At 44.1% G+C, this 23,399-nt stretch overlaps 1 protein-coding gene across 1 annotated transcript in view; it reads left to right on the top strand.

The window, feature by feature from the left end:
• The window catches only part of LOC135541673 (low-density lipoprotein receptor-related protein 1B-like), a 130,175-nt gene that overhangs the window by 36,246 nt on the left and 70,530 nt on the right, over positions 1-23,399 (top strand). The window contains exons 30-48 of the mRNA XM_064967996.1: positions 3,138-3,264; positions 4,078-4,238; positions 4,894-5,021; positions 5,669-5,773; positions 5,943-6,212; positions 11,161-11,350; positions 11,886-12,090; positions 12,589-12,781; positions 13,476-13,601; positions 13,861-13,989; positions 14,242-14,361; positions 14,643-14,756; positions 15,173-15,322; positions 15,503-15,628; positions 16,952-17,071; positions 18,078-18,206; positions 20,079-20,201; positions 20,337-20,477; positions 22,362-22,549. Of these exons, the coding sequence (XP_064824068.1) occupies positions 3,138-3,264; positions 4,078-4,238; positions 4,894-5,021; positions 5,669-5,773; positions 5,943-6,212; positions 11,161-11,350; positions 11,886-12,090; positions 12,589-12,781; positions 13,476-13,601; positions 13,861-13,989; positions 14,242-14,361; positions 14,643-14,756; positions 15,173-15,322; positions 15,503-15,628; positions 16,952-17,071; positions 18,078-18,206; positions 20,079-20,201; positions 20,337-20,477; positions 22,362-22,549 (2,845 nt within the window). The remainder of the gene's footprint in view (positions 1-3,137; positions 3,265-4,077; positions 4,239-4,893; positions 5,022-5,668; positions 5,774-5,942; positions 6,213-11,160; positions 11,351-11,885; positions 12,091-12,588; positions 12,782-13,475; positions 13,602-13,860; positions 13,990-14,241; positions 14,362-14,642; positions 14,757-15,172; positions 15,323-15,502; positions 15,629-16,951; positions 17,072-18,077; positions 18,207-20,078; positions 20,202-20,336; positions 20,478-22,361; positions 22,550-23,399) is intronic.

Genomic DNA, 23,399 nt, shown 5'->3' on the forward strand with positions numbered 1-23,399 from the left:
TGGGTACATTCTTCTTTATTATAAGAACGAACACTGAACATACTAAGAAAATAACAAAACGAACCGTGAAGCTAATATGAGTAGTGCAGACAGGCAACTAAACATAGAACAAGAACCCACAAACACAAAAGGGAAAATGGCCACCTAAATACAATCCCCAATCACAGACAACGATAAACAGCTGCCTCTGATTGGGAACCATATCAGAACACCATTGACATATATATATACCTAGACCTACAAAACTCCTAGACATACAAAACTCCTAGACAATACAAAACGAGCATGCCCACCCTCGTCACACCCTACCTAACCAAAATATAAAGAAAACAGAGATATTAAAGTTAGAGCGTGACAGTACCCCCCCCCCCCTCCCAAAGAAAAGGTGCGTATTCCCGGCAGCAAACCTGAACCTATAGGGGAGGGTCCGGGTGGGCATGTACCCTCGGTGGTGGCTCTGGTTCTGGATGCAGCCACCCCTCCTTACTCCGATCCCTCCGCCTTTGTAAAACTGGACTGTGGATCATCGCAGGAGGCTCTGGACTGCGGATCATCGCCGGAGACCCCGGACTGGGGACCTTCGCTGGAGACCCCGGACTGGGGACCTTCGCTGGAGACCCCGGACTGGGGACCGTCGCTGGAGACCCCGGACTGGGGACCGTCGCTGGAGACCCCAGACTGGGGACCGTCGCTGGAGACCCCGGACTGGGGACCGTCGCTGGAGACCCCGGACTGCGGATCGTCACTGGAGGCTCCGGACTGCGGATCGTCGTTGGAGGCTCCGGACTGCGGATCGTCGCTGGAGGCTCCGGACTGGGGATCGTTGCTGGAGTCTCCGGACTGGGGATCGTCGCTGGAGGCTCCGGACTGGGGATCGTCGCTGGAGGTTCCGGACTGTGGTCCGTCGCTGGAGGTTCCGGACTGTGGTCCGTCGCTGGAGGTTCCGGACTGTGGTCCGTCGCTGGAGGTTCTGGACTGTGGTCCGTCGCTGGAGGTTCCGGACTGTGGTCCGTCGCTGGAGGTTCCGGACTGTGGCCCGTCGTTGGAGGTTCCGGACTGTGGAACTGTCGCCGGAAGCTCCGGACTGAGTACTGTTGCCGGAAGCTCCGGACTGAGGACTGTCGCCGGAAGCTCTGGACTGGGGTCTGCCGCCGGAAGCTCTGGACTGGGGTGATGCATGTTTTGGAATATTTGTATTCTGTACAGGCTTCCTTCTTTTCATTCTGTCATTTAGGTTAGTATTGTGGAGTAACTACAATGTTGTTGATCCGTCCTTAGTTTTCTCATATCACAAACTCTGTAACTGTGTTAAAATTACCATTGGCCTTGTGGTGAAATCGCTGAGCAGTTTCCTTCCTCTCCGGCAACTGTATTAGGAAGGACGCCTGTATCTTTGTAGTGACTGGGTGTATTGATACACCATCCAAAGCCTAATTAATAACTTTACCATGCTCAAATGGATATTCAGCGTATCCTCTTTATATTTTTACATCTAGGGGCGGCAGGTCGCCAAGTGGTTAGAGCATTGGTCCAGTAACGAAAGGTTGCTGGATCGAATCCTTGAGCTGACAGGGTGAAAATCTGTCGTTCTGCACCTGAACAACGAGGTTAACCCACTGTTCCTAGGCCATTGTTGTAAATAATAATTTGTTCTTAACTGACTTGCCTAGTTAAATAAAGGTTTAAAAAATCTTCAAATTCCTTTCTTTGCAAGGAATTGAAATACTTCCCTGGTCTTTGTGCTTGAAATTCACTCCTTGATTGAGGGACCTTACAGCTATTTTTATGTGTAGTGTACAGAGATGGGGTAGTCATTAAATATCATGTTAACCACTATTATTGAACACAGAATCAGTCCATGCAACTTACGTGACTCGTTAAGCACATTTTTACTCGTGGACTTATTTAGGCCTGCCATAACAAAGGGGTTGAATTATTATTGACTCATGATATTTCAGCTTTACATTTTTCATTAATTTCAAAACATTTCAACAACAGAATATTCCTCTTTGACGTTATGGGGTATTGTTGTGTAGATCAGTGACAAAAAAATATCAATTTAATCCATTTTAAATGCAGGCTGTAATACAACAGAATGTACATTACCAGCCAATAAAATCTAAACTCTCCACCCTTCATCCAAAGCAAACTATCAAGTTTAAATGCGTTAAAATTTCCCCACTCTCTGCATTCATAACTGATTACACTGCCTCACATGTTCAGCTTCTCAATCATTAATAACAGGGAAAGAAAGGGTCCATTTTCCCACATCAGCTTAGACTGCAGGGCACTTTCCTATTGATTCCACCCCTGATGAGAGATGCTAATGAACCAGGATAAGCAGCTGAGGAGAATAGAGATGAGTCTACTGGCACTGAGTGGGTCTACTGTCACAGCTTGTGCCTCACCTGCGCCGGGCTAATTAATGTTGTCTCCCTCTAACCCCTATTATTCATAGCATTGTATGCATGCATTACCCGGAGATCTCGTGTAGAGAGCGATAACTTTATGTGGCAATCACGCTGATTGCTTAAATTAAAGCCAATATAGAAATATGTCAACAACTGGCCCCATATGGATATTAGAGTTTGTGTGAGGGGATTTGGAGCCAGAGCATACTGTCATGTTATTTTTCATTATTTATAATTGGTGCGTTCACAGTTAGTATGTCATAACCGTTGGAACATTGATCAGCTGCTTGCCTCACTATTAGTATTCTGAAAGGGAGTTGAACCTGTCTACTCCACTGTCTATCCATACCAGCATGGAGTTCAGCCTCCTAGAATTATGCATCGATACCATTATGGCACTGCGATTGTATTTTTTTTTTGCAAGCTCTGTGCCGTGTACGTGTTTGTTACTGACGTGCTGCTTATTGTATTGATGTCATTTTCGTCATGTGCCTGTGTGTCTAATACTGATGTGTTGATGCTGCTGATTTGGTCCAGTTCCCTCTTGAAAAAGACATCTTTATCGCTACTAGACCCCCCAAAAAATGGTCTACCGATTATAAACAATACACGATAGATCAACCCAAAGCATTTCCTGTCAGTGTAAGAGGGGACTGTAATGTATGAGCATTGTTTGGGGGTGGTGGCCGTGGACTCTTCTTACCCTTCTGTTGTCCTCTTGGCCAGGTTTCTGTTCTGGACAGAATGGGGACAAAGCCCCTGCATCGGTCGGGCCCGGCTGGACGGATCAGACCAAGTTATTCTGGTCAACTCTGGAATAGCATGGCCCAATGGGATCTCCATAGACTATGAGGTATATTTAAGCAATAAACCCGGAGGGGGTTTTGTACATGGCCAATATACAGCTATGGGCTGTTCTTAGGCGAGGCGCAACGCAGAGTACCTGGATACAGCCCATAGTCGTGGTACAGTATTGACCGTATACCACAACCCTCCTGAGCTGCCTTATTGCTTTTTAGAAACTGCTTACCAACGTAATTAGAACAGTGAACAGGCATTTTTTGTAATACCTGTGGTATACGATCTGATATAACACGGCTGTCAGCCAATCAGCGTTCAGGGCTCGAACCACCCAGTTTATAAAATATAATAATGAATGCCATTTAGCAGATGGCTTCATCCAAAACAGCTTATATACATTCATCTCCAAAAGTTATTGGCACCCTTGATAAAGATACTATGAAATAAATCAAACACAAATACCGAGCTATATTATATGGTATTATTTTGATTTTATTATTATATTATTTCAAACTAATACAATTGCAAAAATAGATTTTGTTGAACAAGTTCAAAAATAAATAATCTCAAAAAGACCGGCGTCAAAGTTATTGGCAATCAGTGGGTGCAGGCATTGTATTATTTGTGACCCGAGAGGGAATCAAATCCATGGTGTTGATGTTGCTTGCTCCACACTCTTACCCACTGAGCCAAGCAGGAGGACCAGGTGTTTTTGTCCCCCAGAGTGCACACACAGCACTTTAGCCTCCCTCTGATCTTCCTGGCTGAAGTGGCATTACACTCTGCTTTGTGTTATCTTTTTCTATGATGATACTCTTCCCACCATCATATACCTGAAGTTTATTTTCTCAACATTGTATTCTAGGAAAATAAATTATATTGGTGCGACGCCCGCGCCAACAAGATAGAACGGATCAGCCTTGAGAGCGGAGAGGACCGGGAGATAGTACTGTCATCCTCAGCCAGCAATGCAGCGGATCTCTTTTCAATGGCCGTCTATGGGCCTTACATATACTGGGCTGACAGGTAATTTATTCTTCCAGAAATGTTATAGTATAGTACAGTCTCTCCAAACAGGCTCCATAAAAGCCTTCGCCAGCTGCTCTACCCTTGTTGGATTAACCACCTGCACCACAAGGTCACTTTAAATACCAATCTAATTGACAGAGAAAAAGGCAGAGCATTTAGAAAAGACACCTTCTCTCTTATTTAAATTGTGCGTACCTACCTCAATGTCATCCACAAGGGCAGCTAGGTCCCGTCACCTTCTGTCAGACCAGCTGTCGAGCATATTTTAGCTTCTGTCTAGTGTATTTGGATGAGTTCTTCGATTTTAATTAGTCGAGGGCCATTGATTATCCCTGTGTCGAACTTCCTGTCACCTGGTGTTAAGCTCCCTCCTCTTCCTGTTGTGTGTGTGTGTGAGTGTGTGTGTGCGCGTGCGTGTGTGTGTGTGTGTGTGTGTGAATGCGTGTGTGTGTGTATGAATGCGTGTGTGCGTGTATGAATGCGTGTGTGTGTATGAATGCGTGTGTGTATGAATGCGTGTGTGTGTATGAATGCGTGTGTGTATGAATGCGTGTGTGTGTGAATGCGTGTGTGTGTGTGTGTGTGTGTGTGTGTGTGTGTGTGCGCGTGTGCGTGTGCGTGTGTGCGTGTGTGTGTGTGTGCGCGTGCATAGGGCTCATGCCAGAGGCTCCATTCGCCGAGGTGTTAAGAGTTATCCAACGGAGGGAGCCACGACTCTGAGGAGTGGTCTGGGAGTCAACTTGAACGATATCAAAGTCTTTAACCGAGGACGGGAGAAAGGTTGAGGTTTCAACTTCCTTATCACTTCCTTATTATTTCATGTTCTTACCTGGCTGTCAGTACCTGCGGTTGTTAAGTGTTCTAGAATAGACCTGAGATTAAAGGGCCAATCAGCAGTTGAAACAATAACATTGTTCTTCCCACCACTGTTTCAGTAAAAAGCTGAAGGATGGGGCTGGAAAAATGTAATCACTCTCAAATGCATAAACAGAGGTATGGATGCGAGGATATCCATGATATTAAAATTGGAGTTTAACCATGTTTTGTTAACATTTACTTTGTTTTCAAACATTGGAGTAAAACAAGCTTATATTTGGGGTTCTGTTGGGGTACAACAGTTAAACTAAGCTCATGAGGCATTTATTTATAAGTTATATTATTCAAGAATCAAGGTACAAATAATTTATTAATATGTTCAAAAATGGATGCAGCAACTGCTGATTGCCCATTTTAATGTGAAGGTATTTCAACCTCTTGCAATACAGAAACGTAATATCTGAATATTGACTAACATTGATACTGCAAACTTCATAATGGAATCTTATTCCTTACGGTCAACACAATACATTTCAGATTGACAGCCAATAAGACTGTGGGGAACCTGACTTGATCTCTGACCTTTGACCCTGTCGTTGACTTCCCTACAGGAACCAACCCGTGCGGCCAAAACAACGGAGGCTGCCATCAGCTGTGTTTCCACCAGGGCAGTGGGAGGAGGACGTGTTCCTGTGCTCACGGCTACCTGGCTAAAGGTACTCAGTGATCTTTGATATTGCCTCTTGTTTGCCTTTTATTCTTACATTTATTATTTTTTACTGTTAAGTGTTTAGCGATTTTACATTTTTTCCACATAAAATGGTTCTTATTTCAATTAATCACAGTTTTAAAGGCTCAATGACATAATCATTGTCGTTTGATTAGACGGTCTCAGCTGTCACCAGTACGATGGCTACCTTCTCTACTCTGAGAGGTCGATCCTGAGGAGCATCCACCTATCAGACGACAGCGACCTCAACTCTCCCATCAGGCCCTATGAGAACCCTGCCTACTTCAAGAATGTGATAGCACTGGCCTTTCATCACCAACAACAGAACTCTGGAGTCACCAACCGGATTTTCTATAGTGACGTTCACTTTGGGAATATACAGGTTGTCAATGACGACTGGACTGGACAGAGAGTCATCGTTGAGAGTAAGTTCACTTTGATAAAGTCTTTGTCTGCTCATTTATCCAATTACTAAGTTAATTACTAACTATTCGAAAAGCTGGAAAATGTTTGGTGTATCATATCTACAGATGTAGGATCTCAATTTGAGTCAATTTGCTACAGCAGGAAAATAATCTTGCAGCAACAAGAATGTGAATTTGTGTAGGGACAAATCAAATCTGAAATTTCTAAGTGGTAATGACAAACTATAGAGGCCTTTTAAAACCTCAAATACACTGCTGTGCAGGAAAATTCTCAGTAACCAAAAGAGTGATTAAGATTCTACATCTGTAGCAAAGAGAAACGGGGGAAGTGGAGATCCTTGTAGAATGCACTTGCGTTCTCTTCTCACCTCCTTTCACATGAAAGCGTTCATTATTTCATTTCTGCACCATACTGTATCTTCCTCCCTGCCTTCAGAAAGATGAGAGAGAAGACTGATGAGCAAGTAAAGCTGCTGTTTCAAGTAGTGAACATTTCTTTCCCCCAATTTCAAAAGTCTTCAACTCTCCATTGACAAGAGCTCAAACTGTTACTTGTAGTGTGAAACCAGGGGGATCCCACATAATCTGACTGCCTTTCATGTCCCACTGATGTCAACACTTAGAGGCCGACTCAAGCCTCTTTTGTACGTCTGACAGAAACTCTGATCTTTTGCCACTTCTATTGCTTTCATTTTGTTGCTGAACGAAGTAGCAAAACTATCAAAGACTGCATTGTACAGCAAGATGAGATGTCAGTTGCAATGATTTTAGGAGTGATACATTAAATTCCGTTTGCTTCCATTTAAGAAACGTTTTTCAACAGAATCCGCAAATTGAATTCACCGCTGATCACGCGTTAACACAGTTCACTTTCATAGCAGCCATGTTGTATTCCTTCTTGCATCTATGTGCTCTCCTCCTCTCACCTTGTCCCTTCGCTTGTGGACTTCAATGCACAACACATCAGATGTATGTGACCAGGCGAAAAAACATTTCCAAGCCAAACCGCTACACACAACTTACATCATTGTCACCATATTAGCTAAAGTAGCTAATAGAACTAATCCGTTAGTAAACCTGTACGATCATGCAGTAACGTTAGTGTACAGTCAGTAAGCAGTTACACCGGCGGGCCCCGGTGGCAATAAATTAGTCAAACCAAAAGCTTACGTTAACTTGGAAGAGTTCCAGGGCTGTGTTGGAAAGTCACAGCCAGCTAGCTGACACAACATCCCTCTGTTTGAGCCGGGTGTTTCAGTAGGCTGAACTAGCTAGCTGCATTTGCTAGCTAAAAAAGTGAAACTGAAAGTGAAAAAAATACTCTCTTTTTTCTCTCTTGCTTCTCCTTCATTTTTTATTTTATGAAATTCACTGTCTTTCTCTCTCTTTGAGTCATCTACTCACCACATTTTATGCATGGCAGTGCTAGCTAGCTTATGCTTTCAGTACTAGATTCATTCTCGGGTCCTTTGATTGGGTGGATAACATGTCAGTTCAAGCTGCAAGAGCTCTGATAGTTTGGAGGACATCCTCCAGAAGATGTTATAATTACTGTGTAAGGCTATGGAAGGGGTTGAGAACCACGAGCCTCCTAGATTTTGTATTGAAGTCAATGTACCCAGAGGAGGACAAAAGCTAGCTGTCCTCCGGCTACACCATGGTGCTACCCTACAGAGTGCTGTTGAGGCTACCGTAGACCTTTTTAAATGGTCAAATGATTATTTATCCCTTTACACTTGTGTGTATAAGGTAGTAGTTGTGGAATTGTTAGGTTACATTACTCGTTGGTTATTACTGCATTGTCGGAACTAGAAGCACAAGCATTTCACTACACTCACATTAACATCTGCTAACCATGTGTAAGTGACAAATAAAATTTGATTTGATGTTTTATAATTTTTTTATTTTATGAAATTTATGAAAGTAGGGTGGTCCTCCCCTTTTTCCTCTGATAGACAGAGTGAATATCAATGTCAATAGATGGATATGACATTTCTTCTGTATGCCCATCTGATATAGTGTTTTAGGAGGGATCAGCTGAACACACACACACACACACACACACACACACACACACACACACACACACACACACACACACACACACACACAGAGAGATGCCTCGGAGGTGTTGCAGTATAGTTCCCTAATGCACATAGACAGCAGATCCCCGTCACCCCATAGCCCCTGTAGCGTCTGTGTAGTAGGCTAGGATCCATGCTGACTGGGCTCAAATATATCTGACTGACCAGGAACAGGGAAGGAAGATCCATCAAAATCACAGAGGGGGGTTGGTTGTTGGAGAGGAAAGGCAATAATGGTTGCATCTATAGGAGGCCAGCTCATGGAGAAAGCACCAGCACTACTCCCATATAATGATTAACGAATATGATAATGAAGTATCTCCTAAAATAATATTTTTGTCAACCATATAGGCCTATCCCTTGTCCAAGCAAGTGTGTGATATTTCGCTCTCTCTCTCTTTCTCTCTCTCTCTCTCTCTCTCTGTGTCTCTCTGTGTCTCTCTCTGTCTCTCTCTGTCTCTCTCTGTGTCTCTCTGTCTCTCTATCTATCTATCTATCTATCTATCTATCTATCTATCTATCTATCTATCTATATATATATATATATAGTTGAAGTCGGAAGTTTACATACACTTAAGTTGGTATCAGAAAAACTTGTTTTTCAACCACCCCACACATTTTTTTGTTAACAAACTATAGTTTTGGCAAGTTGGTTAGGACATTTACTTTGTGCATGACACAAGTCATTTTTCCAATAATTGTTTACAGACAGATTATTTCACTTATAATTCACTGTTTCTCAATTCCAGTGGGTCAGAAGTTCACATACACTAAGTTGACTGTGCCTTTAAACAGCCTGGAAAATTCCAGAAAATTATGTCATGGTTTTAGAAGCTTCTGATAGGCTAATTGACATCATTTGAGTCAATTTGAGGTGTACCTGTGGATGTATTTCAAGGCCTACCTTCAAACTCAGTGCCACTTTGCTTGACATCATGGGAAAATCAAAAGAAATCAGCCAAGACCTCAGAAAAACAAGTGTAGACCTCAACAAATCTGGTTCATCCTTGGGAGCAATTTCCAAATGCCTGAAGGTACCACGTTCATCTGTATAAAAAAATAGTACGCAAGTATAAGCACCATGGGACCACACAGCCGTCATATTGCTCAAGAAAGAGACGCGTTCTGTCTCCTAGAGATGAACGTGCTTTGGTGCGAAAAGATCAAATCAATCCCAGAACAACAGCAAAGGACCTTGTGAAGATTCTGGAGGAAACAGGTACAAAAGTATCTATATCCACAGTAAAACGAGTCATATTGACATAACCTGAAAGGCCGCTGAGCAAGGAAGAAGCCACTGCTCCAAAACCACCATATAAATCCAGACTACGGTTTGCAACTGCACATGGGGCAATGATCTTACTTTTTGGAGAAATGTTCTCTGGTCTGATGAAACAAAAATAGAACTGTTTAGCCATACTAAAGATCGTTGTGTTTGGAGGAAAAAGGGGGAGACTTGCAAGCTGAAGAACACCATCCCAACCGTGAAACAAGGGTGGGGATGGTGTGGGGGTGCTTTGCTGCAGGAGGGACTGGTGCACTTCACAAAATAGATGGCATCATGAGGTAAGAAAATTATGTGGATATATTGAAGCAACATCTCAAGACATCAGTCAGAAAGTTAAGGCTTCGTCGCAAATGGGTCTTCCAAATGGACAATGACCCCAAGCATACTTCCAAAGTTGTGGCAAAATGGCTTAAAGACAACAAAGTCAAGGTATTGGAGTTGCCTTCACAAAGCCCTTCCCTAAATCCTATAGAAAATGTGTGGTCAGAACTGAAAAAGCGTGTGCGAGCAAGGAGGCCTACAAACCTGACTTAGTTACATCAGCTCTGTCAGGAGGAATGGCCCAAAATTCACCCAACTTATTGTGTGAAGCTTGTGGAAGGTTACCCGAAATGTTTGACCCAAGTTAAACAATTTAAAGGCAGTGCTACCAAATACTAATTGAGTGTTTGTAAATGTGTGACCCACTGGAAATGTGATGAAAGAAATAAGAGCTGAAATATATCATTCTCTCTACCAACATTCTGACATTTCACATTCTTAAAATAAAGTGGTGATCCTAACTGACCTAAGACAGGGAATTGTTTACAAGGATTCAATATCAGGAATTGTGAAAAATGGAGTTTAAATGTATTTGGCTAATGTGTATGTAAACCTCCAACTTCAACAGTATATATACATACTTATTTTCCACCATAATTTGCAAATAAATTCATTAAAAATCCTACAATATGATTTTCTGGATTTCTTTCTTCTCATTTTGTCTGTCATAGTTGAAGTGTACCTATGATGAAAATTACAGGCCTCTCTCATCTTTTTAAGTGAGAGAACTTGCACAATTGGCTGACTAAATACTTCCCCCACTGTATATATATATATATAATATTATATATATATATATATATATATATATATATATATATATATATATTACTTTTTACCATGAAAGAAAAGACAAATCCACTCTCTGCATTGGAAAGTATCGCGTGTGTTTGTTGAGTTCTTAACCAAAAGTCAGATAATGTTATTCAGTGTATGTCAATGTTATATTCAGTGTTATAAACTGGGTGGTTTGAGCCCTGAATGATGATTTGCTGAAAGCTGTGATATATCAGACCGTACACCACAGGTATGACAAAAAATACTTTTAACTGTTTTGATTTTGTTGGTAACCAGTTTATAATAGCAATAAGACACCTCAGTGTTTTGGTATTTGGCCAATATACCATGGCTAACCACGGCTTACTCTGTGTTGCGTCGTGCCTAAAAACAGCTCTTAGCCGTGATATATTGGCCATATACCACACCCCCTCATGCCTTATTGCTTAATTATATCAGTGTTATTGTTCCTGTGTAGATGTGGGGTCAGTGGAGGGCCTAGCATACCATGGAGCCTGGGACTCACTTTATTGGACCAGCTCCACCACAGCCACCGTCAGCAGGCACAGCCTGAACCAGAGCCTCCCCGGGGCCTTCACCAGAGAGGCTGTGGTGACACTGGCAGAGGACGACCACCCACATAACCTGGCTCTGGAGGAGTGTCAGAAGTAGGTGTTAAAACTTCCTTGCTCCTATTGGCTTATACACACTTACATACCCTTATTGGCCTTCAGTAGATGCTCACTTGGGTATATGGGTTGTGTTATGTATTCAGTTAGCAAATCTATTGAAAACTTCTGCTATCAGGGGAATGAGGTTTATAACTGCTCTGGGGAAGTGTCAGAAGTGTTTTATCATCATTTGTTACTGATCATAATGTCTTACGGTTCTTTTATGTTTTCTTTGCCTCCCTTTTATACCCTGTTTTCTTTCACAAGAACACGAGGCAGTCTTAAAAATGTGTCAATTATTTTGCTTTAGAATGTGAGGATCGAAACACGTTTATATCTTTAGAAAATCGAGATAGAAAAAGCCTGTTTGCGTTTTAATGGAAACATGTTGTTGTTTTTTTAATGGAAATGATCACGCAGTGCAGACTCTGATGCTTGATGGATGTTTGCAATATATTGAACGGAGGTGCATCCCACCCGTTTGCTTCGGGTGAAAGTCTCACTGGTGTTTTTGTTTTCGCTGCTGACGCAGCCTGATGTTCTGGACGAACTGGAATGAACTGCGCCCCAGCATTATGAGGTCCACCCTGTCAGGAAACAACATCCAGAGTGTCATCACCGCAGACATCCTCACACCTAATGGACTCACCATCGACCACACCGCCGAGAAACTCTTCTTCTCCGATGGAAGCCTGGGAAAGATTGAACGATGTGAATATGATGGCTCACACAGATATGTAAGGAGAAGAAACAAAATAGATATACTGTATGTTGTTCGGAATAGAATGATTAAGTCATATCTTGTACAACCTTAGCATATTCTTTTCCATCTAGAACCTTAAAATGTTCTTTGGCTGTCCCCATAGGAAAACCCCATGAAGAACCCTTTGTGGTTGCTTGTAAGTACCCTTTTGGTTCCAGGTAGAACCCTTTTGGGTTCCGTGAAGAACCATTTGTACAGAGGGTTCTACCTAGAACCAGAACGGGTTCTACCTGGAACCAAAAAGGGTTATCCTATGGGGACAGCTGAAGAACCCTTTTGGAAACCTTTTTGCTAATAGTGTACCATCAGATATAGAAATGATTCCAGCTGTCTCATACCTCTTCTCATGCTTGAGTATGTGACGTCCAAGGTTCTGTTGATGTATTTCAACCAAAATTATGACTAAACTAATGACTAAAACATGAGCATAAAACCAATGTAACACCATTTTCTTATTCCGTTCATTCTGTAGGTGATTGTGAAGTCAGGTCCAGGAACCTTCTTTGGCCTGGCTATCTATGGGAACTTCCTGTTCTGGTCTGATTGGGTACAGAGGGCGGTGGTACGCTCCAATAAGTACACAGGTGGCGACATCAGGGTCCTCAGAGGCGACATCCCCAACCAGCCAATGGGAATTGTTGCAGTTTCCAACAATACCAACAATTGTAAGTGAATCCTATACATTACATCAAAGCAAAACTCACTTGTCAACATGGGAGTCTTCTATACATCGCAGCCTGTGATGGTTTGCATGTGGTTTACAACCCTGTGTAGCTGAGTTGGACCATTTGGCCTGAACATTATAGAAGACTTCCTATTGCCCCAACTTCCCTCCCTGATTAATTACCACTCAATATAAATATTACATTATTGAATAAACAACTCCAAAAATCCCAACCTCCAGTGCCGCAGGCTACCCCATGTTGCCTGGCCTGTGCTTCACCAGAACCCAAGCTTGGCACAGTGCTTCAGCTGAATCTGTACCATCTGAGCGCTCTCTCTCTCTCTCTCTCTCTCTCTCTCTCTCTCTCTCTCTCTCTCTCTCTCTCTCTCGGACTGACTGAATTGAGCAGACATGTGGGTACTAAGGGGGCAGCATGATGGCCTGGTTCATAGCTTACCTCTCCATACCACTGTCCGAGCCAAACACAGTTCAAAGCGGGTCCCCAACAGAGAAGTCTACCTTTCTACCACAACACCGACCTTGAAAAGTTTTCAGTGCTCGAGTTCAAATATTTGGAAGCTGAAACTCTTTACGGGAGGCACTGCAAGTAGGAAGTAAAGCATGGCATTTGGAGGTTGATGTGTGTTTTCTGTAAGATGATGTACTACAGTACCCATAATGCTCTGTTTTCCCAGGTGAACTGTCCCCTTGCACAGTGCTGAACGGTGGATGTCATGACCTTTGTCTTCTGACCCCTCACGGCACAGTCAACTGTAGCTGCAGAGGAGAGAGACTACTACTGGAAGATAACAGATGTGTATGTAAGTCTAGTACCTTGTCTTTTCCCCCTCTAATTCATTGGGAAACTGCATCCGGCTCAAAGGACCATGTGAACGTCTTGCTAATAGACACGTAGACAATAGGCATCGGACAGTGCTACTGTCAGATGAAGCAATGTGAGGGGCATTGAAGAAGCATGTTTGTTGGAGACTGTCTGGGATGGATATGGCAGAAAGCAGACCCATCTGTTTGGATGAGGAATCAATCAGAAAAATATTGATTCTCTCTCTCTTTTTGCAGCTGAGAACTCCTCCTGTAACATCCACATTGAGTTTGAGTGTGGGAACGGGGAGTGTATCGACTATCAGCTGACGTGTGACGGAATAGCACACTGCAAAGACAAGTCGGATGAGAAAATGCAATACTGCGGTAAGTAAACACCAAACATGTGGTACTGTACTAGTTCACCAGTGCTCAGATGAAAATCCCTACCAAGCCCCGCCGGGTTCTTGTCCAGTAGAATGAGTTCAGACTCGCTCACTTCCCGAAACCCACGAAGGAGAAGAGGAACAGTATTAAAGTGGATGTCATGTAATCCCTTTGGTCGAATCTCTTCCTAAAGTGTCTTTTTATTTATCTCTTTCGTTTTTCTCCCTCTTTACTCCTCTTCCTCTCTTGCAGATAACAGAAACTGCAGATGGGGCTTCAAGAGCTGCTATAACCAGCGCTGTGTGGCCAATAGGCGGGTTTGTGACGGGGTCAACGACTGTGGAGATAATTCCGACGAGGTTTATTGTAACCGTGAGTAATAAGAATCTGATGAGAATGTACATGCCCAGTCTGACAGACAACATCATCTGTACTACATTACTAATGTATAAACAAATAAATAGCTTTAGGGTGAACTCCTGTCTCCCCTGTTAGATTTCATAGAGGAACATTTCTCCAAGCAGGGATAATATGATCTATTCTATCCAGTACCACCTGACAATGAACCAAAGAGATGGGATTTCAAATACAACATATTTCTACCCCCCCGTTTCTTCCTCTTCTTCCTTTCGGCCCTGTATTTTTCTCTCCAGATTCCACATGCTCTCCCTCAGACTGGCGTTGTCTGAACGGGGTTTGTATCCCGGCCTCGGCCCGCTGCAATCAGATCATCGACTGTCCCGACGCCTCAGATGAGAAGAACTGCAGTAAGATAAACCTTTGTTAAAGCGCCGTGCCGTATCTTTGTTCAGGCGACCCACTATCTTTGTTCAGGCGACCCACTATCTTTGTTCAGGCGACCCACTATCATTGTTCAGGCGACCCACTATCTTTGTTCAGGCGACCCTCTATCTTTGTTAAGGCGCCACACAATATCTTTCTAAGGTGCGACAACATTGCCTTTCCCACGTAGCAGGTCTGTAGGCTAGCCTGGTCATTTGTGTCGTTAATGTTAGATAAAAGAGAAGGAAGAAAGATCCGCTCCTCGGAATTTCAAGCTATTTTTTTAGTTGTTATTAATATCAGGGCACAACACTATTATAGATAAGACGATGTATAGCCAGGAATATCAATCGCTAACCTTAGGCTTTGGATATACCGGTCGAATGCCCACTTCCTTTAGGCAACACAGGCTGCTTGGGTTACTACATGCTGGGGGTGAAGGAGACAGTGTTCGTCAGCTGCAACTCTACCTCCCTCTGTGTCCACCCCTCCTGGATGTGTGATGGAGCCAATGACTGTGGGGATTATGCAGATGAAACCAACTGCCAGAGTATGTTTTTATTCTTCCCTTTTTCTCTTCTGTTCCGCCAGTTCTGTCGGCTACTGTTGATGTGGCCGTGTACCAGACAGACACCAGGCCTAGTGGGATGCATTTTAAGTTATTTTGAAAATGAGTCGGCCTCGTAGTTTATTGATCTGAATTGTACCTTGGCTTCTGGTTTCTCCCCAGCTCCTTCCCTCAGAAAGAGATGTGAAGAGGGCCATTTTGCTTGCCCCAGTGGAAACTGCATCCACACTGTCTGGCTGTGTGACGGAGTGAAAGACTGTGAAGATGGAGCAGATGAATTCCAGTGTGGTGTGATAGACATATTTCTATAACATTTATTCACATGACTTTTATTTTAGCAAGCACATTGCGCTGATTTGTATCCACTGACACTGATGAGAGAGAGTCTCAATCGTTCAAAGGACTCTGTTCAAAGGAGCGATTGGATCATTGTGTTGTAGGGTACGTCCCGCATGAAGTGTTGACAAAGCTCGAGGTGGCCAAATTATAATGGAGAATTTCTAAGTTGAACAATTTCCCCTTTTACTCCTGGAACCCTTGATGTGTCTGGTCAATACATTCGGTCAACACGGCCAGATAAGAAGATAAGATAACCCAGTGTTGGGGGTTCGTTCATGTGGGTCATTAAAGGAAGCAGTGAAGGGGTGTCTCCCGCTGAGCCCAATGCTTCCACCCCTGATTTGACCCCTATGTGGAAATCTCCCCAAATCACTATTCAAAGCCCCTCCTGAGGAATACTGACAGAAGGAGATGTTTCACTCCTGCGGTTGGTTCCTCAGGGCAGAGCAGTAGACGATGCTGTCGTCACGCAAACAGAATAGCAATAGCAAATATCCTATTTATATTTGTTGTGGATTTGCTCATCGTCTGTGTATTTGAACGAGTCCCAGCCAGTTGCGGTTGGATGCACACACAGTGTTGTTGGCGCCCGCTGTTTGTGTGGCTAGTTCACACTGACCTTGTCCATACAGCCACACAGTCATTGCTAATGGTTGCTCTCTGAATGCCCAAGGAGCAAAGGAAGCAGCTCCGCAGTGTCATCATAAAATTGATGTGGAATGCAAACAGATAAACAGACAATTCTTTCTCTGTCTTTGTGTCTCTCCCTCTCTCATCTCCCTCCTCTCTATCTCTCCCTCTTTTTCTCTCTCTCTCTCTCTCTCTCTCTCTGCTTGCTAAGGCTGAATACATTTTTACCTCACTTGGCACTCCTTTGTACATGGTTTGACTGTAAGACAAGCATTACTTTGAAAGTGCTTACGACTGAGAGAAGGGTTTTGCCATGTTGGTGTATCTAATTTCACAGGTGACATTGATAAAGTGATATAATTTTCCAGCCGCATTAGAATAATTTGCTTCAAAATTGGTTACCTATGCGATATTATTTCCTTCACCTCTTCTGCACAAAGACCTACCTTCTTTCTTGTATGTGACTTGACTGCAATGTCATATTACTTTATAACAGTTGAAACCTGTGCCCATTTGGACTTTGCACACATACACTACCGTACTAAATCACAAATTTATCACTGCTCTCGGCATGGTTAATTGTGAAGACGTTTACATGCTTCCTGTCCCAACATATAATATGTTATATTGCATTCTGTCTAGACTTGTCCTGCCTGTGGAACCAGTTTGCCTGCTCTAAGAACAAGTGCATCGCCAAGCAGTGGCTTTGTGACGGAGAGGACGACTGTGGCGATGGATTGGACGAGAGCGCAGAGATCTGTGGTAAGAAAACACGCCTGAATTGATTTACATTATGTTGACTCAAATGTGTGTAGAAAATGTAGAGAACGGCCATAAATCAGCATGAAAGGGACAGAGAAAAGGGGCCTCCCGAGTTGCGCTGCAGTCTAAGGCACTGCATTGCAGTGTTTGAGACGTCACTACAGATCCGGGTTCGATCCCGGGCTGTGTTGCTGCCGGCTGCGCCCGGGAGACCCATGAGGCGGCGCACAATTGGCCCATTGGCGTCCGGGTCAGGGGGAGGGTTTGGCCGGCTGGGATGTCCTTGTCCCATCATGCACTAGCGACTCCCTGTGGCAGCCTGGCGCCAGCTGTACGGTGTTTCCTCCGACACAATGTTGCAGCTGGCTTCTGGGTTAAGTGGGTAGTGTGTCAAGAAGCAGTGCAGCTTGGCGAGGTCATGTTTCGGAGGACACATGGCTCTCGACCTTCATCTCTCTCCAGAGTCCGTACGGGAGTTGCAGCGATGGGACAAGACTGTAACTACCAATTGGATATTGCAAAAAAGGGGTAAAAAGTACCCAAGAAAGGGGGACAGGGAGAGATTAATTTGACATTTTATGAGATAAATTCTCGTTGGATATCACGAAATTGGGGAGAAAAAGGCATAAAAAGTACAACAACGCGCTAATATAAGATATTTTAAATTTTATGAGATACATCCTTGGTGGAGATATATGGATGAGCAATTTGCTACAAACAGCGATATGGATTTCCTGTTTTTCAGTCATATTTGCACAGATCTCAGAAAGTCTTGTAAACATCTATATTTCTATTACTGTAATTGTGCAGATTCTGTAGCCTGAGTGCCAGTCTGTTTCTGCTGTCTTTGCCAAATCCTTGTCACTCATTATCATACCAAACATGTTTGGTGTGACAATTCCTTAAGGAGTTGGTAAGCGAGCTAAAACAGACTGCCACTCAGGCTAAAGATTCTTCAATTCGGTAAAATAATATTTTGACCACTACTCCTATTGTACATATCCAGGTATGGCTACCTGTGGTCCAGGGTTGTTTAGTTGCCCAGAGTCGTACGCCTGCGTCCCCAAACACTGGCTTTGTGATGGGGAGAGGGACTGTCCAGATGGGAGTGATGAGCTCTCTGCTGCTGGCTGTGGTAATAATGTTCTGAAGTTCTCCAACAGAAATCACAGTCATAGTGTAGTCACTCCCTTTTCTAAAGCACATATTATAATGATAATAATAATGATATGTGTCTAACAGTCTAGTCCAAGTCCCTTTTGTAAAGCACAAATGTCTCAATACATGTTTGTCATAGTGCATTGTCCTCTGAAGGCCTCTGGACAGAAAGCACACAGTCATAGTGTAGTCACTCAGTCCCCTTTTTAAAGCACAAATATCTCAATATGTGTCTGACAGTGTATTCCGAGCCCCTTTTTCTGAAGCTCAAATGTCTCGATACATATTTGTCATAGTGTATCATCCTCTGAAGGCCTCCGAACCCGAAAGCGCACAGTCATATTTTAGTCACTCAGAATCCCCTTTGTAAAGCACAAATGTCTCAATATGTGTCTGTCATAAGGTATTGTCCTCTGAAGGCCTCCAGACAGAAACCAAACAGAAAACAATCATAGCACAGTCAGACTCAGTCCCATTTATAAAGCAAAAATGTCTCATTACATTTGTCATTGTGTGTTCAGAATCCCCATTGTAAAGCAGAAATGACTCAATACGTTTCTGTTATAAGAAAAAAATGTACAAATAATCGGCCCTCCATCTCCTGCAGTACTGTAAAACCATATTTCCCCCTGACACATACACTACATTGCCAAAAGTATGTGGACACCTGCTCGTTGAACATCTCATTCCAGAATTATGGGCATTAATATGGAGTTGGTCCCCCATTTGCTGCTCTAACAGCCTCCACTCTTCTGGGAAGGCTTTCCACTAGATGTTGGAACATTGCTGAAGGGACTTGCTTCCATTCAGCCACAAGAGCATTACTGAGGTCGGGCACTGATGTTTGGTGATTAGGCCTGGCTCGCAGTCGGCATTCCAATTCATCCCAAAGGTGTTCGATGGGGTTGAGGTCAGGGCTCTCTGCAGTCCAGTCAATTTCTTCCACATCGATCTCAACTAATCATTTCTGTATGGACCTCGCTTTGTGCATGGGGGCATTGTCATGCTGAAACAGGAAAGGGCCTTCCCCAAATCGTTCTCCTGGCACCTGCCAAACCCAGATTCGTCCGTTGGACTGCCAGATGGTGATTCATCACTCCAGAGAACTCGTTTCCACTGCTCGAGAGGCTAATGGTGGCGAGCTTTACACCACTCCAGCCGTTGCTTGGCATTGGGCATGGGGATCTTAGGCTTATGTGCGGCTGCTCGACCATGAAAACCCATTTCATGAAGCTCCCGACTAACAGTTATTGTGGTGATGTTGCTTCCAGAGGCAGTTTGGAACTCGGTAGTGAGTGTTGCAACCGAGGACAGACACTTTTTACGCGCTATAAGCTTCAGCACTCGATGGTTCCGTTCTGTGAGCTTGTGCGGGCTACCATTTCGCGGCTGAGCCGTTGTTGCTCCTTGACGTTTCCACTTCACAATGACAGCACTTACAGTTGACTGGGGCAGCTCGAGCAGGGCAGAAATTTGACAAACTGACTTGTTGGAAAGATGGTATCCTATGACGGTGCCAGATTGAAAGTCAATGTGCTCTTTAGTAAGGCCATTCTGCTGCGAATGTTTCCCTATTTCCCTATTTCCCTTTCCCTGCGAATGTTTCCCTTGAGATTGCATGGCTGTGTGCTCGATTTTATACGCCTGTCAGCAACGGGTGTGGATGAAATAGCCAAATCCACTAATTTGAAGGGGTGTCCACCTACTTTTGTATATATAGTGTACCCTGTTAATAATGTCCACATTCCTATACAAGTTCAGATCCTTTCTGAGAGGGGTGTATGGTGTGAAAATATCTCAGGTATTTCATTAACAAATTGGCCCTCCCTCCACATATTTCTTATCACAGCCCCCAACAACACGTGCATGGAGAGAATGTTCCAGTGTCGTAATCAGGTCTGCATCCCACAGCGGTTCGCTTGTGACCGTGATGATGACTGTGGAGACGGCTCCGATGAGACCCCTGAGTGTAGTAAGAACTTCTCGCTATCTCTCTCTCTCTCTCTCTCTCTCTCTCCTCTCTCTCTCTCTCTCTCTCTCTCTCTCTCTCTCTCGTATTTCCTCTTGTTGTGTTCTGACTGCACATCCCGCCTCCTGTGTCCTACAGAGTACGGGTCCTGCAGTCTGGGGGAGTTCCGCTGCACAGATGGTCGCTGTTTACCCAGAGTCCAGTGGGAGTGTGACGGCCATCCCGATTGTCTCGACCAATCAGACGAGCTGCCACACAACCCCAAGTGTTCCGCTGCAGGCAAGCCTTTCATCTGATACAACACACGTGTGTGTGTTTATGTATGTGTGAGAGAGAGAACAGAAGAAGTACAGACCACCCCAGTCTTACCATGTCCCGGCTGGTTTGAGCCTATTACGAACACGTTATGCTCATAGCCCTGCTGGGAACAGGGCTGATACAAATTGAGTTGATAGCAGGGCCGTGCTCGGACATTTCAGGGGGCAGGTGCTCAAAATGAACCCACCGGCTCCCAGTTTACTGGTTGTGATTTATCTTCAATGCTCTTTATAATATAATATCTAAGATCTTCTGACTCATGATATACGGGCTGGCTGGCTAGTAGCTTGTGTGGATATTTGTAGTATATGGTGGTTTGGTCTGGCAGGTCACCCGTGATACAAGTCATTATCCGACGTCCATCCGTGCCTGAGGATGTCGGGAGATGCCGTGGAAACCAGCCACTAGGGGCAACAGTGAGCGCTGTTACCTTCAAGTAGACATTGGAGACGTGGATGGCAAATGGTCCGAAGCATCCGCCTCTGGTTCCTAAGTGCCCAAAGGATGCATGTTTAAATCCACCGATAGGTTATTTTTTATATTTTTGTTTTACACCTATCCCAAACCTTAACACTTACCTTAACCATTCGGAGTTAATGCCTAACCTTAAGAATTTGGAGTTGGTGCCAAAACGTAACCTTGGAAAGATACAGAGAAGTAGTCAAACACTTCGAAATGTGTTCTTTGAGAGAAACATGGATGAACGTCTTGGTTACCTCGGTTGCTGCTGCCATGACACTCGTTTGCGACTCCCGACTGAAGAAGGGATGGCGTTGGGTCGTAGATGGAGCCGCGTCTTTCTGCCTCTCTCTGCTGCACGCCGGCTGTCAGCCAACCAGGCCGAATATTGACGATGATGTAAATCAAGTGTTATCAAGTGCGAATCAAAAGTTATGCTGTTGTATCAGTACTGTTGCTTGCACCTCCCGAGTGACGCAGCGGTCTAAGGCGTCACTACAGACCCAGGTTCGATCCCGGCCTGTGTCACATCTGGCCGTGACCGGGAGACGCATGAGGCAGTGCACAATTGGCTCAGCGTCATCCAGGTTAGTGGAGGGTTTGGCCTGCCGGGATGTCCTTGTCCCATCGCGCTCTAGCGAATCCTTGTGCCGGGCAGGGTGCCTGCAAGCTGACTTCGGTCGCCAATTGCACAGAGTTTCCTCCGACACATTGGTGTGGCTGGCTTGGCAGGGACGTGTTTTGGAGGATGCATGGCTCCCGACCTTCGCCTCTCCCAAGTCCATAGGGGAGTTGCAGGGATGTGACAAGTCTGTAACTACCAATTGGATATCACGAAATTAGGGAGAAAAAAGAGTAAAAGTGCCCAAAAATATGTATAAAAATTATAATTATAATAATTGGTAGCTTGATACACACACCCGACCTGTGACTGCATCTCAAGCCGTACATGTTTGGAATCCGGGCACAAACTCCATACAGGGCCGACAAACAGGCGCAACTGACGGGGTGGCGAACTTGACGACATCACAACGAATTTCGGACAGTGAGTTCAGAACAACAACGTCAAAACCTGTGTACAAAAATATATACAAATACCACCACCCAGAAGGGCAGTTGGCGAGTAGGAGGGCAAAGGGGCAGGTGCTCTGGCACAGGTACACCCCTATGTGTACACGTTCCTGGTTGATAGAAATATGTTTAATTGACTGTTAATTATGTTGGCCGGTTCCCCAGACCCAGATTAAGCCTAGTACTTGACAACAACAACAAAAAAAATTTATAACTTTTTTTACAAGGCTTAATCTGGTTCCGGGAATACAGCAGTCTTGCATTCCTGGCTTTCACAGAAAGTTCACATCTAACACCTACCACTTTGTTCTGTAGAAAGCTTGTGCAACGGCTCTTTCTTCATGTGTGTCAACGGCCGCTGTGTCTCGCTGGCCAGCCTGTGTAACAGGAGGGACGACTGTGGGGACGCGTCAGACGAGAGGAACTGTCACGTCAATGAGTGTCTGAACCGTCGGGTCAGTGGATGCACACAGGACTGTGAAAACCTGCCTGTAGGCTACAAGGTAGGAAGGTACCCCTGCTCGCTTTCTCAGAATTGCGCACGCACACACACACACACACACACACACACACACACACACACACACACACACACACACACACACACACACACAGACACAGACACACACACACACACACACACACACACACACACACACACACACAGACACACACACACACACACACACACACACACACACACACACACACACACACACACACACACACACACACACACACACACACACACACACACACACACACACACACACACACACACACACACACACACAGACACACACACACACACACACACACACACACACACACACACATACACACACACACACACACACACACACACACACACACACACAGACACACACACACACACACACACACACACACACACACACACACACACAGACACACACATAGAATCGCAAGTCATGAACTGTACAAGGTTATTTCTCAGAGTCACACACACACACACAATATAGCTCTAAGTATGGTAAACCACTAAGCTCTTACAACATAAAACTAAGGCTTAGTGAAAACAGTTTATTGATGTTTTGTAAATTTCTCTATAATGATAGGATTTAACACCGGTGTTACTACATTCCATATATTATCATGTTTAACAATAAAACAAACAGAACCTAAATCAACATACTATGTGGACTTGCTTCTGGCTTACCCTATGTGTTTGTTTGTGCTACTCATACTTAATAACCATGACCCCGGTACATACAGTACAGTTTATATGTTGGGATCTGCCTGGTTGCTGTAAGCCATAGGTTGTCAGAGAAAAATCGATTTAAATCCATACTCTGTAAGATGTGCATACCAGAG

The sequence above is a fragment of the Oncorhynchus masou genome, chromosome 6 (genome assembly GCF_036934945.1).
Source record: "Oncorhynchus masou masou isolate Uvic2021 chromosome 6, UVic_Omas_1.1, whole genome shotgun sequence".
NCBI lineage: Eukaryota > Metazoa > Chordata > Actinopteri > Salmoniformes > Salmonidae > Oncorhynchus > Oncorhynchus masou.